General features: G+C 38.9%; 1 protein-coding gene across 1 annotated transcript; it reads right to left on the bottom strand.

Moving 5' to 3' along the window:
- Nucleotides 1-3,686: 3,686 nt before the first annotated feature.
- On the bottom strand, nt 3,687-7,055 carry LOC145439626 (uncharacterized). The gene is made up of 3 exons (XM_080317138.1): nt 6,767-7,055; nt 5,990-6,170; nt 3,687-4,815 (listed from the first exon to the last, which is right to left on the bottom strand). The coding sequence occupies exons 1-3, from the start codon at nt 6,989-6,991 to the stop codon at nt 4,007-4,009; spliced, it is 1,215 nt and encodes a 404-aa protein (XP_080173264.1). The 5' UTR covers nt 6,992-7,055; the 3' UTR covers nt 3,687-4,006.
- Nucleotides 7,056-16,393: the final 9,338 nt, after the last annotated feature.

Here is a 16,393-nt window from a genome sequence, read left to right as displayed (position 1 = left end):
TGCAACAACTAACAAGCTTATGAAGACCACGTAACGGCAAGAAGTAAAGACTTTCTCCGGTATTAGAACGCTTTCGGAGGCCGACTATCTACCTGCAGCAGAGATGATTACGTGCCCCGCACGCGGCGACGTTCACTCGACGAATGAGACCGTACAACTCTTGAGTGCATTATGGCCGTCCGCTGTCCCACTCACGTTGCGAAACCCAATTATCTAATACCCGCTTCCACTGCGTGATTAGAGTTTTAGTTCCACTGCGGTGGGGAATAATATAGGCATTCTGCTCTGAGACAGCTTCAAACAATTCTTCGGTGAATGGGATTACATAGCAGAGGTGAGAGATTTTTTTATGCGCAAGCTGTACAAGTGTACAATGTACATCTACATATGTCGTGTGTAGCCACCTACTGAAGCTGCAATGTCAGAACATGCAATCCAATGATACAATTAATTGTTGCAACTCTTACATTACGTACAGTGGTGTACATTCTAAACCGACCCCAAAGATCAATGCGTGCGCTAAATCCTAAATCTATTACGATTTGTTGCGGTGGGGTCTTATACTTCCAGAGGAAGTTGATAATTGTTACTATACTGCAACTATGGCTATTTTTGCACACCTTTTCAACGGCATACGACAGATGGCCCTGCCGGAATACTTGATTACTTCAGCATCAACTTTCAGTTATTATTTAATCGATATTATTTTCGTTGCTGTTATAGCCGTAGCCCGTATAGGTTGCCATAGCCGGGGACCAAAGCCGCCGTTTCCCCCTCCCGTTTTCGACTCGTATATTGTGACTCGCATATACGTGGCACTGAGTCTCAACAGAGCCGGATGAAAAAGCTTTTAGTAGCCTACGTATAATTCGCTAGTATGACTATATATTTTTGTAGTATAGGCTACGTATAATTCGGTCATATGAATATATTTTTTAGCGAAAAACATAACAAATACAACTAAACTTTCACTAATCCCGCAGTTTTCAAAATAGCACTGTGGCCCACCTCAAAATTCTCCTATGGCCCGCCCACTGTTTGAGAACACCTGCATTAGAGTCTTTGTACTAAAGTCGTATTGATTTCAGATTTTGAAAGCTATCGACTCCATACGTCTACAATTTCGACTTTTGTTACATACGAATGTTTTTCTTTCGTTGGCATATATCCATGCTCATTGAAAGTCCTACATATTACGTATACTAGAAAACGCATATACATATAAATACATACATGACTTTCACCGCTGAAACGCGATACCACCTTTTTTCTCTGATGGCATCATTCGGCGCAATAGGAAACGAAAATTACACCCTCCGTAATGAGCGCGCTACTGATATTGCATCTCAAATATGGAAGTAACGCACACCGGATCAAAGGAAGGAAACGCTTGCATATATTCGTACGAGAATCTGCTGATGAGAAATGTCGTTTCCACTTTCATCTTGAACCAGATTGAAATTTCAAACTTCTTCCATGTCGCGGCGATTGAGGCGCGGCGAAATTTGATATTAGGATGGCGTACATGGAGATAATTGCCGCGCATATAAGCCAATGAAACTGATTTTCGGCAATACATGCTTTGATTTTTGTGGAAATCACTCGGTATTCCCGTATTTCATCTCACATAGCCTTAATTCGTCGAGTGGCTATATGGAACGACTATAAGGTTCTATTAATTCTCGGCATAATGTACTATACTGTATGGCATTCATGTAGAGGTCTATTATAGCAAGCCTCAGTATCAAGTTGTAATATTAGCCAATGCTTATGTTAACAAATGTTAATTATAGAGGTACATGAAGATATGTATATATACATTAGGAATTGTAAGAGCCCATTAAAAGGTTCTGCTTCGTGTGGACATGAACTTTTGTAAAAGCTTCTCTGTGAACATAAACGTGAACACGACCATATAACGCCACATGAACTGACATTGCTAATTCCGCTACCTCACTTTAACGAATTGCCTTATCAATCATGGGATGTTATTACAACTCCTTTGTAAAGTCAAATATATTTGAGGTCACTTTGTGCGCGCGAGAGCCCAGCATTTGCATCTAGGTATTGCCGGGATGCCCAGGAGCAGCGCTAATGCAAGTAGCCTATATGTCATTATTTCCGGTCTCATCTTACATATATTCATAGACATTCTATTATTTACACTCAGAATGGCGTGATTTCTCAAGCAGAATTTCTGTTAACGTCATAAAGTTCTTTAGTTTTGCGTTGAATTCCCGGAAAGGCTGCTCCCGATGTCACCCTGTCGAATTCCAGAGAATTTTGATCACTGTAAAATTATGGTAGTAACTACAGTATTCAAACATAGAACCTAATAAACCATGTTTGCGAACGGGGCCCTCTCCACTTGTAAATACCGAAAGGCGAACGTGAACCGAACGCCGTCATTTAGTTTTGAAGCAGTGTGCCTTGTGAATCAGCTCAGTGCATGATTACGAGTACAGATCATATCTTTGAGGTTGTTCAACATTGTCAACTAGTGTCATGGTCTCTGTTAATTCTATTTCGTGCATATGTGGGCTGCGTCGTCCTACCCGAACTCGCGTTAAGGCTACGTTTCACGATTCTCGCAGAAGTCAAGTCCGAGTCCAAGTCAGCTAGTGTAGGCTCGCGGTTGAGTCATAATGTTTTGACTCGAGTCCGATTCATTATGTTCACTATTCAAATTTCAGTTCAGTTACGTTCAGCAAACTGTTTTCAACTCTGCTTGAGCGATATAGAATAGCTCGCATTCATAATATAGTAATCTTCCTCAGTCTTAACGGTTTCTGGTCCTATTTTTCAAGTATCAGGACTGATGGACGAAATACCAATAATGTGGTAACTTTACTATTCTCCGAAGTTACAGTGATATGTCCGTCATGGCCGTCCTAGTCTCGAGTCATATGACTCGTTTCGAGTGATGCACAATGAATCGAGTACAAGTCAAGTCAATACACAAATGGACTCGAGTCGAGTCATTTTACGCCTTTGAAAAAATGACTCGAGTCAATACAACCCTGGCAATTACTCACAAAGACTAGATAACAACACTCGCATTCTGATTAGGATTCGTAAATAATAAAAATCAGAACGGGAGCGCGATTGCTAATCGCCCAAACTACGCTTATAGACGACAGCAATTCTGATTAGGAAGGTAGAAAGAGGTTTTTGGAGAGGTTAGTGTGTCATGTGAATTCTGAGATAGTGTCAAAACAATGGTACTGGTTAGTGCTAACACGTATAGCACTTGTTAAACAATGATGAAGATTTATATCCATTAATAGTTTCAGTTATGCATTACGCCACCCGCCCATCAACACCAATGCATCGAATATATGACCGTCATCTTGACAATAATTGAGGGGTTTCTATTATAATGAGATTGCAACCAAACTACGATAGAAGGCATCGCTGACCCGATTGGCTTGAACTGTCGTATGCCGATTGTCGCACCCTACCTGTAATTTTCCTGTTGCACTTGCACCTGTATACCCTAAGAAGCATGTGTGCCAATTCCACAAAAGCAAGCATCGGTATACAGGAAACAGATGACGCGCTTGATAGACATATCTACCTCGCTATTTTCCAAAATTTTACCTCAATTCGAGAGTTGGCAACAATATACTCTTATAACACAGGCTAGTCTTGTCTTAGTATGTAATGTTTAAACATTCAAATGCGAATAAAATAATAACTGAAATCTTTATTCAGCAAAGAGATGCAAAACATATGGAATGTCGAGTGAACAGGAATGTTTTAATATATAGATTTCACTAGCAATAAAAGTCACTTGGTGTCACTAAAGATTCGTACATTAGAGGTATGCAATATAGACTAATCAGTTACCAACTAATCATACATTGGCTAGTGGATATCACTATATTCCAAGTCGGTATACTCGCTGGCGAATCTATCTAAAACTAACAGTCTTTAATATGATTTTATACTTCTATCTCTTATGATTTTGTGTCGAAATTGCACTCCGGCCAACGCTGCGCAAATTTCAGCTCCCTACGATAGAGGCAACTGAAAATTTACTCGGAATTGGACTCGTAACGGACTCCTCCGACGGCGAATTGAGGCGACAGCTATTTTCCGGCGAGGAGCAGTCGGACACAGTTGTCAAAAAGTCCCGACCTGACCGCGACGCGTACAGATGCCGAAACCAGTCCGGCGCGCGGAACGCAGACTCCACCGATGCTACGTTAGGCCGCGAAGTCGATGCCATAAAGGAAGGCGGAATAAACGTTGGGCTTTGATAAATACTGCTTAAAAAATTCGCAGGAAGTTGGGGTACATTTCTAATAGAGCTTGGCAATAGGTTCCTCACTTTCATCAAATTCTCAGCGTACAAACGCGCAAGAAATGGGTTTTGCGGGATGCTATTCTTTTGCACACCGAATGATGGGAATGACATAAAAGGATTTGTCATGTCAGGAGAGTTACTGCTTCCTATGAACGGACCCGCGCAGCTTGAGAAGGCTTCTCTTTGCATTCGCAAAATGTTAGCGGTGAACTCATCTGGTCGTGGTGGTGTGATGCATTCTCTTCTCAACCAAGTCTGTTGTTCACAGCGAGCTCTTTTCTCTGGTAATTCATGATGAGGAGTCATCTTTACCTCCGGTAATGTACTGAATATGGGACGGCTTGCTACCATCGTTGGAGACGGGATAATCGATTCAGAAGACGGGGGTAATGCTCTGGATTGTGATACGAACATGTCCTCCAAACTCTCGTCGGCGAACGCTCGTCTTTTTCGGATTCTCTCGGTGAGCGGGGATATATGCGGTTGAATCACAGAAAATCTCGATGCTGTCAATAGAAGAGAAATATTATGTCGGGTGATAACGTATGTGTATCAGACATGAAAAACTGGATACTTCTTGATGTCGAATTAGATTAGAGAAAATGCCGGTAATAAATTTTTAATCTAAGTATTGAAATGTTTCTATATGCTCTAATATTAATTCTAATCTAATTTCCGGTTTTCCTGAAAACGCTACAAGAGAACTATATAGTGTGAGACGTGCCAAGCTTGCTGTACAGACGTTTGCCATTCTCGTTCTTATGATAATTAACTCAGATTTGTTATGAAATGAACTTGATTATAGTTGTATTTCTCTAAATCTCCAAGTTTGTTGCGAATCATTTAATTCAAGTTTTAATGTAATTTAAAAAAACGTGCAGATGTAATTCAAATTCTGATGTCATTTGGAAAAGCTGAAATATACTAGTTGTCAACTCTGGTGTGGAGAACGTATCATGAATAAATGAATAATGATGAATGAAGTAATGGATGACATGATAGAAATAGAAGAATACAGACTACCGGAAAACCGAGACATAGTCCTTACCCACATGACATTACTGTTACGTTATGACGACATTACAACACCAAGTTACGGCAGTCACGTAGCCGCGAAAGTTTGAGTTGGCCGACGCTGCCTTGGTAGTGAGAAAAATCTTCCCAGTCGTGCAGTTGATACCTATATTGTTTTCTAGTGTGACTCTGACCAAGTAGTCTTTTGTACCGATGATCACATGGTAAATCGTAAAAACAATGACAGAAAAACGAATCGGACAATCCTTGACTCATTGCAACTTACCAAAACTCGATTATATGTAACAGATTCTCGCTATATATCTCACGACTATTTTACTACGAGTTGAAAGTCAAACATATATCACGTCGTATGTGTGGGCGGTATAATTTTTTCGAAAGGAAATACTGATTTTAGATATGTCAGAAGAGTTACACTTATATATGGATATGGAGGAATATGATTCTACAGAAAACGCATATACATTATACAATGCCAATTCTTCAAACAACGCATGTCATCTTTAATGTTTTGTGTATGATTCAACCAGCAAAAAGCAAGATGAAAATGTATCGGGTGCGATACCTATCAAGGATGCAACTGAGTATTTATTTTGTTACATATACGCTCAGCCAAAATAGAATAATCATAAAATTTCTACCCACCATCCAACATGCTTTTGGAAGATATCCTCGCGTTCCGGAGTGCCCGGCTGCGTAGTCTCAGAGATTCAGCGGCGACTTTATTGGCCTGCAACTTCTCCTCTGTATCGACCGACTCCATAGGATCACGCATGAGGCTCTTACCGCGTTTCACTTCGGCGGCTTGTTGTCGACGCAATGCGACCTTAACATCGTCAAAAATTATAATTGATTGTTACATAACACTCTATTTTAGTATATTGTAGTTCTCATTAATTACATAGTGAAATAATATGAGATCAATTGAATAATATATTCATATTGAAATGAACCCAAATATTTTAGGCTGACACTCGTCAAGGGTAATCGTCAACAATTAGTAGAGAATTGTGAATAGTAAATGTATATATTCTCTACTAGTTGCTGACGATTACCCTTGAAGAATGTTAGCCGAAAATGTTGGTGTTTATTTCAATATGAATACACTATCCAATTGTATATGGAGGTTCTGTATCTCCGAGAAGCTCTCAAACAATGAAATCAGAAAATAATTTTCGTGAACACTATATTACACTAGTAGATTGGAGTTAACTTCCTTCAAAGCGAGTTCCAATATATATATATATTAGATTATCATTATATGATCAGCGTGATACCTCATAAACTGACTTGATTGAACACCGGCAAATAACGATGAGCACGGCCGAATATATCGCCATTACACGCGGCCGAGTTGCGCATATCGCGCCTGGTTTCATCCGCCATTTTCACATTGACTCAAAGTTCAGGGTCACATATTACCTGCGCCGCCATTATGCGCTGCCTCTCCACCACCAGCAAGCAGTTTGAACATTGACAATCGCGCCACCTGCAGTGTCGTTTGTGCCCTTTTAAGATGCTGACCACACCGTGGTTTCGGCACCGCGCGCATTTCGGAGTTCTGAGGGGTTTGCGGGAGTCCGAAGGTAGAGAGTCGATCTCTTTCGGATCGCAGTCATTATCCGCTGATGTTATGTCCATACTCATAGACTCAGACTTTAATTGTAGTATACGCTGAAAAATGTATGCTATATGATGTTATATTGAATTACACAGTACACTATGACATATATCACACTCGTTGAAGTTAAAATCAGCACATAATATTTAATACACAACGCTATGATATATATGGTTGCATATATCCAAGCTACTATGCTACCTAGACGCTATAATTCCATAGTAACATGCTAAGAATTTTGCCGATACGCATGTTGCTCCACGTTCATGCGGGGATACACACACATACATGTAGTTATATCTATAGGTAACGTTCATTTTGCGGCTGAAATCCGTCCTACCCAGTTACGGATCAACATTTCGACTTTTGTATTTTATAAGCTCCGAAAACATTTACGGGGACGGTTCAGACCGTTTTCCAGAATTACATGACGCGAAACAATGACTTCATATTGTTAATTTATTTACTAAAAGCTTTCCAGCTGACTCTCATCAGCATGAATATATGATTTTTTTGCTTTGCGCCTACTGTCTTTAGTAGGCCATGGTACCCCAAATTACTTGTTAAGAATTATATGAAAATGGCGTTTCAATTTGCTGAAAGTCGGAACATTATATAGTTTTCAACTGTTTTCGGAACATTTTTAGTACTACGAATTTTAATTTTGAGATATACTGGGGTAGATTAATTTCAATAGCAAAATAACCGAATAACCCAAACATATTCTGAATTCTACGTCCTCGTAAATAACTATGTCATGCGCCTGTCTTCAGACATTTTGTCTGAATTTAAACTTTCGTAACGCCTTTTACTAACTGCCTTAGTAAGCCATCGCTATCTGAATGACGATCAAAATCTTGGCAAACCATCTTAAAATACGGTGTGGATTATCGGACAATGATGCAACACTTTCTTTTCGGCTAAAATGCGAGAGAAACAGCTAGTTCCGAAAAGCGCTTGGTAAAAAGCGCAATTTCCTATCATTGTTGTCCTTGGCTATATTTCATTATGACGTGTTACCGCAGTCGGCATACCAATGATAATTTTATATTTTGGTTTGAATTGATTATCCGCTAATGAATCCCTGGTTATATTACATTGTTAACTTGGGACATAAGTTATTATACAAGACTTCAGATTCACAATTTTATAACGTAATAATTTCGAGGTCATCGTTAAAACGTGTATTTATCATTTCTTGAGCAATCCAATTATGTGTTTGCGATTCAGCTAGATATGTGTGACTCTTAACTCTTTTTTCAGATACTTTTCTTTGGTAATGTAATCGAAGAATTTGAAGTGATCAATAATGATAACGTTTTATGCCTGCTAAATTAATTTTATATAGTAGAATTGAAATTGTCGTAATGGTCAAATGATATTCATTTATAGCCTACTTCAGCCACACTATGGTCCATTATCTCCAATACATAGATTCTGCATCATTCCCTGGTAGTAAAAGCTGCCTCTTCAATTGGATATGTTATCTTTAGATTGAAAGAATGATAACATGTTGAGAAAACTACGAATATGTTGTTGTTGGTATGAGATATTGGTGTTTACAGCTGTGGCCTTGTGCATCAGGTTGGTTCTATTTATATTTTTCCTTTGTATATATTTTCAGGTGTGTACGGTCAGATCAAATCTGGATTTGCGGTTTAAGCAAATGTCCAGGTTCCTCAATAAATGTTTATTTCCACGCATATCGCGCTACTGTAAACTTTAATTTAACCAATGGTATACTTAAAACAGGCAGAAAATTCCCACACCTCGCATTTGAATAAGTATTTTTTCAAACCCTATCCAATCTCGTTATTTGTTACTCTTCAATGGCTAATCACGGCTTTGTTTAGGCGACTCCATCCCATAATGGACATTCCCGTAAAGATGATAACGGATTTGGTAGCAGCAGTTAGTGTCACATTACTGGTGGACGAGGCTTTGATCGAGTTTGCGGAACCGTAGTTGTTCAGTCGAATATTACGGCTTAAGGATATTGCATTACAAAATGCACAGCGCTGAGAAAACATTACTGCTAATTCGCCTTAGCAAGTGAACCGGAAAACTCGGGAGAAATGAGGGACCTTGACCACGTGATTATACTTGGCTTCCAGCATGCCGTTATTTTGATGACTTCGACATGTTTTAGATATCCCTGTACTTCGAATCTACTGCAGCAACACCAATGGGTTGTGGGTTCGTGACCGGCCGAGGTATCGGAGGTTTATCTCGGCTCCTCCTCGCCACCAGATCCGCGCAAGCGGTGTCTTAAAAAGCCCAGAAGTGTACCGTACTACGAGTCGGCGGATACGGAATCAAAATAAAGACAATCGGCCTGGTGTAAATGACCATTGTAGTCGACAAACACCATGAATAACACATAAAATAATCTCGGAGTCAACTATCGTTCAAACATGGAAGGTGAGCATGAGTCCCTTTGGTCAACATGCTACAGTAAACTGATCGACACGTCACTTGGTAATAATTAATACAGTTGATATAACGTATTTCTATATGCAAGACTCGATTGTTATTTTAAATCACCTGGAACTATTTCCATACATACTGTCAAGACGAATGAAAAGCTGCAACCTGTCACATTTATATCAGAGATGTTTGCTGATCGGCCTGAACTCCGATGTAAGTCGGAATGGATCATCGGTATGTACATGCATATTGCACATGCATATGTATTGTACGACGCATTATTGGCTCTCGGAATCTCATTAAAATCTATATTTCAGTTTCGTGTTCCAGCACTATACTAAAACTCATTCCCATAGTTTCAGAATGAATGTTTAATTTTTGGTCACAGATGATTTTGCATCCCGGTCCAAGAAACACTGAGTTAGGTGAAGTTTGAAATGTGATGTACACATGTCCCCCAAATGAAATCGCAAAAGCATTCAATCCAAAAGGTTTTGTTATTATTGGTAAGAATCTTTAATTGAAAAGGACATGTGCGGTTCCCACCACGGGACAGGTTTGGTGCACCACACACAATGAATATTATCGAGAACTTGAAAAAGTGTGTTTAGAAAATAATTCAGTTCCCTATTTAGTAACATACACTAAAACACAATGGGCCCTTAACCTTTTATCAAACCAACTCTAATTTCAGACATGTTCATGGTCTGTCGCCCACACGAAATTAAGGGACTTAGGAAAGTCTACGGGATTCACGGGTTCCGACATGATGATTATTGAAAATATTCAGACTTGAATTTCGCCGAATGACCACGCGTCTAATTAACGGTATGAAATAGTGTGTACTATTTTGGGGCTCAAATCAATTGAGAGAGATTAAGCCTTATTTGTGATGATAACTAATAAATTCAGAGACCATACGCTCGAAGTTCGATGACCAATGGGTACTATACTTTGGAAACTAGCTGCAATCGACTCATGAGTGTGGCGATTGATATGTCACGCAGTTATATGGATAGAATATTTCAGAAATCACCAAAAAATATTTTGATTGCAGAATATGAGCTATGAACCCCTTGTTCCGTGTATATCCCAACAAATACTGCTATAGTAGGCTACCGAGAATGTCATTGCCCGAATCACATATTTAACTAGCGTTCGAATTGCTCACGAATATTAATATTCGAACAGATAAATAAAAACATGAACAAATACTAAAATTTACAATCGCAGAGTGCCGGTCATGAATGACATCATCAAAACACCAGCACTTGAGCGACTTGATACAACACTAGCTGATGCTAAAACAATATGTTACACGGAAAAAGTTGCACACATAAAGTCTCCTTAGCCCGCATGCACTGCATAATATGATGTCAAATTGCGGAATAATAATAGCGTAGACTAGTATTGCGCATACTGCATATACTGCTGCTGTGAATCATCGTAACATCTGACCGCATTCTTATGAGTTATGTTATCACTCAGGAGTCACATTATTATTGATAATGTAATATTTGTTTCGTTCTATGTACATTGTACGTGCGTTCACACGTCGTACGCCCTACAGTTCGCCCGTATGAAATTGTGCATAAATGACTTTGATTAATATATAATGTCCCATGACATCTCTCAGCATCGATACCCCTGAAGTCCAGCGTGTACGGAATAAATGGTATTCATATCAAAGTAAAATCGTCACGAAATATTCGTTACTATCCCTAATAGACTGATAATTCAGCAATTTCCCAAACTATATTTCATTTTCAACGCGCAAATTTCTAGCACAAGTAAATATGCGTTTGATAGAACCCGCTTTGAAGATGACGATTTTCTTTGAGTGGCGGAAATAATATCTATTCGAATTGTGACTGTTAAAAACGGCTTTAGAGACTTCAAATGGCCCATTTCTACTAAACGCCCCAAATTTATCAAACATGTCCTATCCTAATTTTATAAGGATGTAGAAACAAGATATCTGCCTTCCATTATGAGAATTTTTCAACAACAGTGGAAATATTCCACACACATTGCGATGCGTAGGTGCACACTACACACCTTTTCACGGAAATAATGACAATAAAATAGACGCTCCAACTATCCCATTCTCAATAAAAGGTTCACTAATGCATGAGACTTCATGCGATTGTATGGTCCGGTACAGACATTAAATCATATTAAAAGTATCGTGGAATGTTACTTCTGCATATAGTCTGTCTAACTTCACTTCGTAGATCGGTTGATTTCCATAGATTTAAGGCTCGTAGTCATAACATTCTTACTAGGTATCTGAGCACCTGCATCAAGCCTACGTAGTACGTAATATAAGATTGCTGGTTTATCGCAAACCAGAGCGCTCTATGTTGTTTGCCTACGTATACGCCTCATCGTCAGCGAATTAGGGCAGCGAAAAAGCCGCTAACGAGACCCCTTCGTCGGGCGTAACAATATAATCGAATTAACAGTAACAACCTCTCTTTGAAATGGTGCAGCAGTTCTGTCTTAAGCATCTCCCGACCGAACTAATGTGATGGATATCTAATATAGTGAAAACACTATTTCCACTTATTACCAGACAGAATTTTCGTTATTTTGTGTTCGGCCTTGTTTGCTCAATAAAAAGCTCACATCTTTTTCTATCGCCGGTTTAAAAAGTACCTTAAATACATCGAAATACGATGTCTCAACTTTTGCCCTTTCGAACGAGAACTTGACCTTAAAAATTGCTAAACATCACGCCAATATCGCTTTATATACGTGAACCATGAAGTGGGAGCTGGATATCCATTGCATTTTGAGGACATATCCTATACAATATGATTGTCGCGGAATTGAAGAGAAAAAAGGATTAACGTATACTAGCATATAGGAAAGGTAAGGTTTCTAATGAAGTTTCCACCCTGTATCCTATTGACATTCCAAGATTATTCTCACTTATCGCTAGACCGATTTGCCCTACTGTTAAGAAGATCTAATTATATGACGGCTAGCGATTGGGAAATATTAACATATGCGAAGTTTTTAGCTATTTACGTAGGATAAAAGCCACCATTTTGCAATAACCCAAAACTGCAAGACAAATCACTCCATCCACTTCACACGATGATTAAAAATCCAACTGGTTTCCCACGCGGCAACTGTGGCAAAGTCAACTCTGATAGTTACATTCGATTCCGGTCAAAATATCGTCGACAGAGACAGCCCCTTCCGGTCTTGTTTACCCGAGCTTACAGTATAAACACGTCAAAGATCGCCGAATGGATGTCTTGTTTGAACGCGGCGACCTTGGGTAATTGGACACTTTCCGTAACGCGTCAATTTGTGACTTGATGAACTTGTTTACTGCACAAATAAGACAGCTTTGACGGTCACTACCTATACCTCACACTCAGATATCTCGGTTCAAAATATGCGTTAATTCAGAGAACATTGTTACTGGAATTGTGCAGGTAAGAAATTATACATGACGATTGGTTAGCATATTGACATTGAAATAGACCCGAGTATTTTCGGCTGACATTCGTCAAGGCTATTCGTCAGCAACTAGTAGAGATTTGGTAAGTACAGCACAAACGAGGTGTATTTTGATAAAAATCGACTCCACGACACACAAATAAAAGAAAACTCTGAAATTATGCCGGTGACCTTGTATTTGGCGATGCCATTGTTGATATTCAAAGTTCTTTCCAATTATCTACTAGTTGCTGTCGATTAGCCGTGATAAGTGCCGCGAAAAATATTCGGGTTCATCTCAATATGAATATACTGTTCAATTGCAGGCCTATATTTAAGCTATGTACCTCTTACACGTAACAGGCAATACCCATGTGCGTAAACATTTATAAAGTGTCTTCTGCTTTGGCCTACACTATATTTTCAGAATCCAAAAAGACGACATTTTTTGCCGGAAAGTAAAACGAAAGTAGTTGTTGTGACGCTTGAGCTATATGATATTTTACATTTTCTTGGCAGTTGCAGGCAAAAAAAGTTACAAAAGCAGATACCAAAAAAACAATCATATTTCTTTTATATATTCAATTCATGAATACTTTGTGGTTTCCTCAACATTTGCCAATATGGAATGGTCATTTATAACGAAATTGTGAAATTGTTTAAGCGAAGTATCATTGAAATAATATACAACCGTCAATATTCTCGAAACTTATCCAGCTATAGGCTGGGTATGCTGTAATGTTTTGGAAATTAATACGTATTGACTAAAAGTCTTATTGAAAATATAAGAAACTAATATTAAATGCAAAAAAGAGGACATTTGGATGTCCTTGGTGGACAATTCACTTTTCTTGAGAAAAGAGGACAAAGGTAGACCATATGTGACACCGTTTGAATGGCAAAACTTTGCAAAAATCTCTACACTATAGGTAGGCTATACATGCAAATGCAAACTTACGGGTGAGTTACTTATCTACGCGACAATCGTTATTATTTTTTTGCATAAGAGTTACATATCGTACGTTACATATCCATTACCACTGGACTGACGAAGCAATGGCAACCTATGTATAATTTCAACTTCGAAGAGATCCCACCTTTACTGCTACTGTCACTTAAAAGTACGTTACGCGTGAACGCATTGCGAATCTCCCCAACTCTCCATCTCTTATCATTTGAAGACAGTCGCATTGGTATCAGGTTTACGTATGTTGTCGCGGCATGTTTTCTTCGCTGACGTAATCAGTAAATACATCACGCCCTGTTGGATAAGGGTATAGTTTTACCTTTTACCTCATTTAAAACGTGTAGGTCATTGGTGACTGTATTCTTTCGAAGCGTACTAACTGTATTGCCATAACTCAGATTATCACTGGACCATGTTTGACACTTTCACGGATTAGACGTCCATCTACACATGAATCATCGCAACCCACGAAAATTAACACCAGACGTAAATAGTGATTGGGAAAATTCGCACCGGCTCTCGACCAACGATGGATTCATTCTGCAACCTTCAAGGAAAACATATTTTTAATCCTTTTCGTGAATTTGTGGATTACACATTGCAAAAGCGTGACGCTATGACTTTATTGTCTACTTTAACTTGCGCTTGTGTGATGCTATCCCAACATGTGTCACAAACCTGGAGCTGCGCGTTTGTTGATGTGGAAACTTTTGGCACTTTTTACAACGGATGCGTGAGTTACTGCGCGTTTTACGCACATTTTATCTGTATCGCAATGGGCATGTGGTATTGACAAATGTATATGCCTGGAACCCAGGATTTTTTACAACAAAATGACATGAGTACATATCTGTATCGTACTAATGTCATGATTCGGAAGTAGCCTAACTTCATTATTGGAAGTTCGAGATCTAGAATAGACCTACTTGTATCTCTGCTAGTTGTGACTGGGTTCACCTAACATAGAACTGTGGTTTCCAAAACCTTTTCAGCTTATAAATCAGCAAAATTATAAAGCTCTCGTGGCACAGTTAGGCCGACAAAAGTTGCTTTAAATTGATGGATGTGCTTGTTTATATTAACAGAACATTTTATGCATCAGAGATGAGGTTGCATTGTTCACAAACATACCCGCATCTCGTCATTAATTCCAAGTAGTGTCTATATCGTTCACGGCTTTCAATTTCAGTCGAAAAAGTCATGTTCACCTAGCCATTACGATGCAAATGTTAATACAATTTTGATTGATTTTGCACCGATCATGTAATAGGAATCGGAAGCAGACAGCCAAAACTCATATAATTTCATTTGTGGAAAAAGGCTTTCTAGCTGTCCTCTGCTGAAAGATCGCTTTATTATTACGATGTCGTAATCGCTTTCATCGTCACCTCTGCTTATTTATCAGATGTTGAAGAAGTTCGAGCTCCTTTAAGTCGCATGTGCTAATCTTCAAGCCTTTTTGAATATGTTCTTTTACAAAATCGCAAAAATATTCGTGGCACGTCCGAGAATTTGTGGCGGCACACTTATGATATGCTGGTATTGTCTGCTTAGCTCGTAAAAAAACGCGTAATTAGGCCAATAGTGAGCGGAATCAAACTGTCCGAATTAAGCTGAGTCGACTGGTATATCTTCTAGAAGTCACTGTGTGACTTTGGATGTCGCTGATTTATAGCATGCCATATAGGTGGCATGTCAACATATATTACATGCATCATAACCTATATACATTTTTATTTTCTACAACATGTATGCTTATCACCATTTTCGTAGGAAGTATTTTTTTGGTTAATCATCCGTCCTTGAAAACTCATCGCGTCAGTCATAACACGCACCTCTATTACGTCACTAGTAGATTTCTGGTTGGTTGAAGATCTGAGAAATGGTACATCGAATTCCAAATTCTTCCTCAAGTGGGACTTTTAGCAGCTAGCGCGAGCTAATTTAATTAGCAGTAACAACTTTCGCTCGGAGAATTCGCTCGAATTTGTGTTAGAAAATGATTCGTAGCTGTTAATGCGATGCGTATCTCCGGTGCTAATCTGTTGCTTTAAAATCGGTAATGTGTTGCCTCATCTGAAACTTCATTCATATTTTGGCATCACCAGATTGCTATACGAACAGGACTGCACTTTGGAAGTCAATTAACGGTTTCAACCGCGCAGGCAGCTCAATTCACAGCTCTTGGTGTGTCGAATGATGACTGGAAGGGTTGTCAGTCAAATACCGAAGCTCTCACTGTGCTATTTGTAATGTGTATTGGTAGATTACCGAGTTATCGTTAGATGTATTTTATGCGCTTTATTATTTTAACACATAAACATGAATCCGCTCTAGTGATATCACAGTGATATTATTGACCCATATGTGACGTAATGAATATAAGCCTATACTCTAAAATTGATCGTTCTATACTTACCATTGTATGTGAAATTACGAAGTACATTTCGCCAAGACAGAAATATTGATGAAGATCTTCATCGAAATTGCTAAATACCTTATGAATTCACATTTATATTACTTCCCCTCGCATAAGACCACCTATTTGTAGCATCCGTATGGTTATATGGCTAATGTCGTC

This window comes from Botryllus schlosseri, chromosome 5 (genome assembly GCF_051294905.1).
Source record: "Botryllus schlosseri isolate E-star chromosome 5, Bs_hap1, whole genome shotgun sequence".
NCBI classification, from domain to species: Eukaryota; Metazoa; Chordata; class Ascidiacea; order Stolidobranchia; family Styelidae; genus Botryllus; species Botryllus schlosseri.
The sequence above is the reverse complement of the archived record's forward strand: the minus strand, read 5'-3'. Positions and strand labels throughout refer to the sequence as shown.

Coding starts and splice junctions, on each gene's coding strand:
- LOC145439626 (XM_080317138.1), bottom strand. CDS start 6,991: ATGAGTATGGACATAACATCAGCGGATAATGACTGCGATCCGAAAGAG. Junction 6,171..6,766: donor AGCGCATAATGGCGGCGCAG/GTAATATGTGAC, acceptor GACGATGTTAAG/GTCGCATTGCGTCGACAACA. Junction 4,816..5,989: donor TTCCAAAAGCATGTTGGATG/GTGGGTAGAAAT, acceptor TTCTATTGACAG/CATCGAGATTTTCTGTGATT.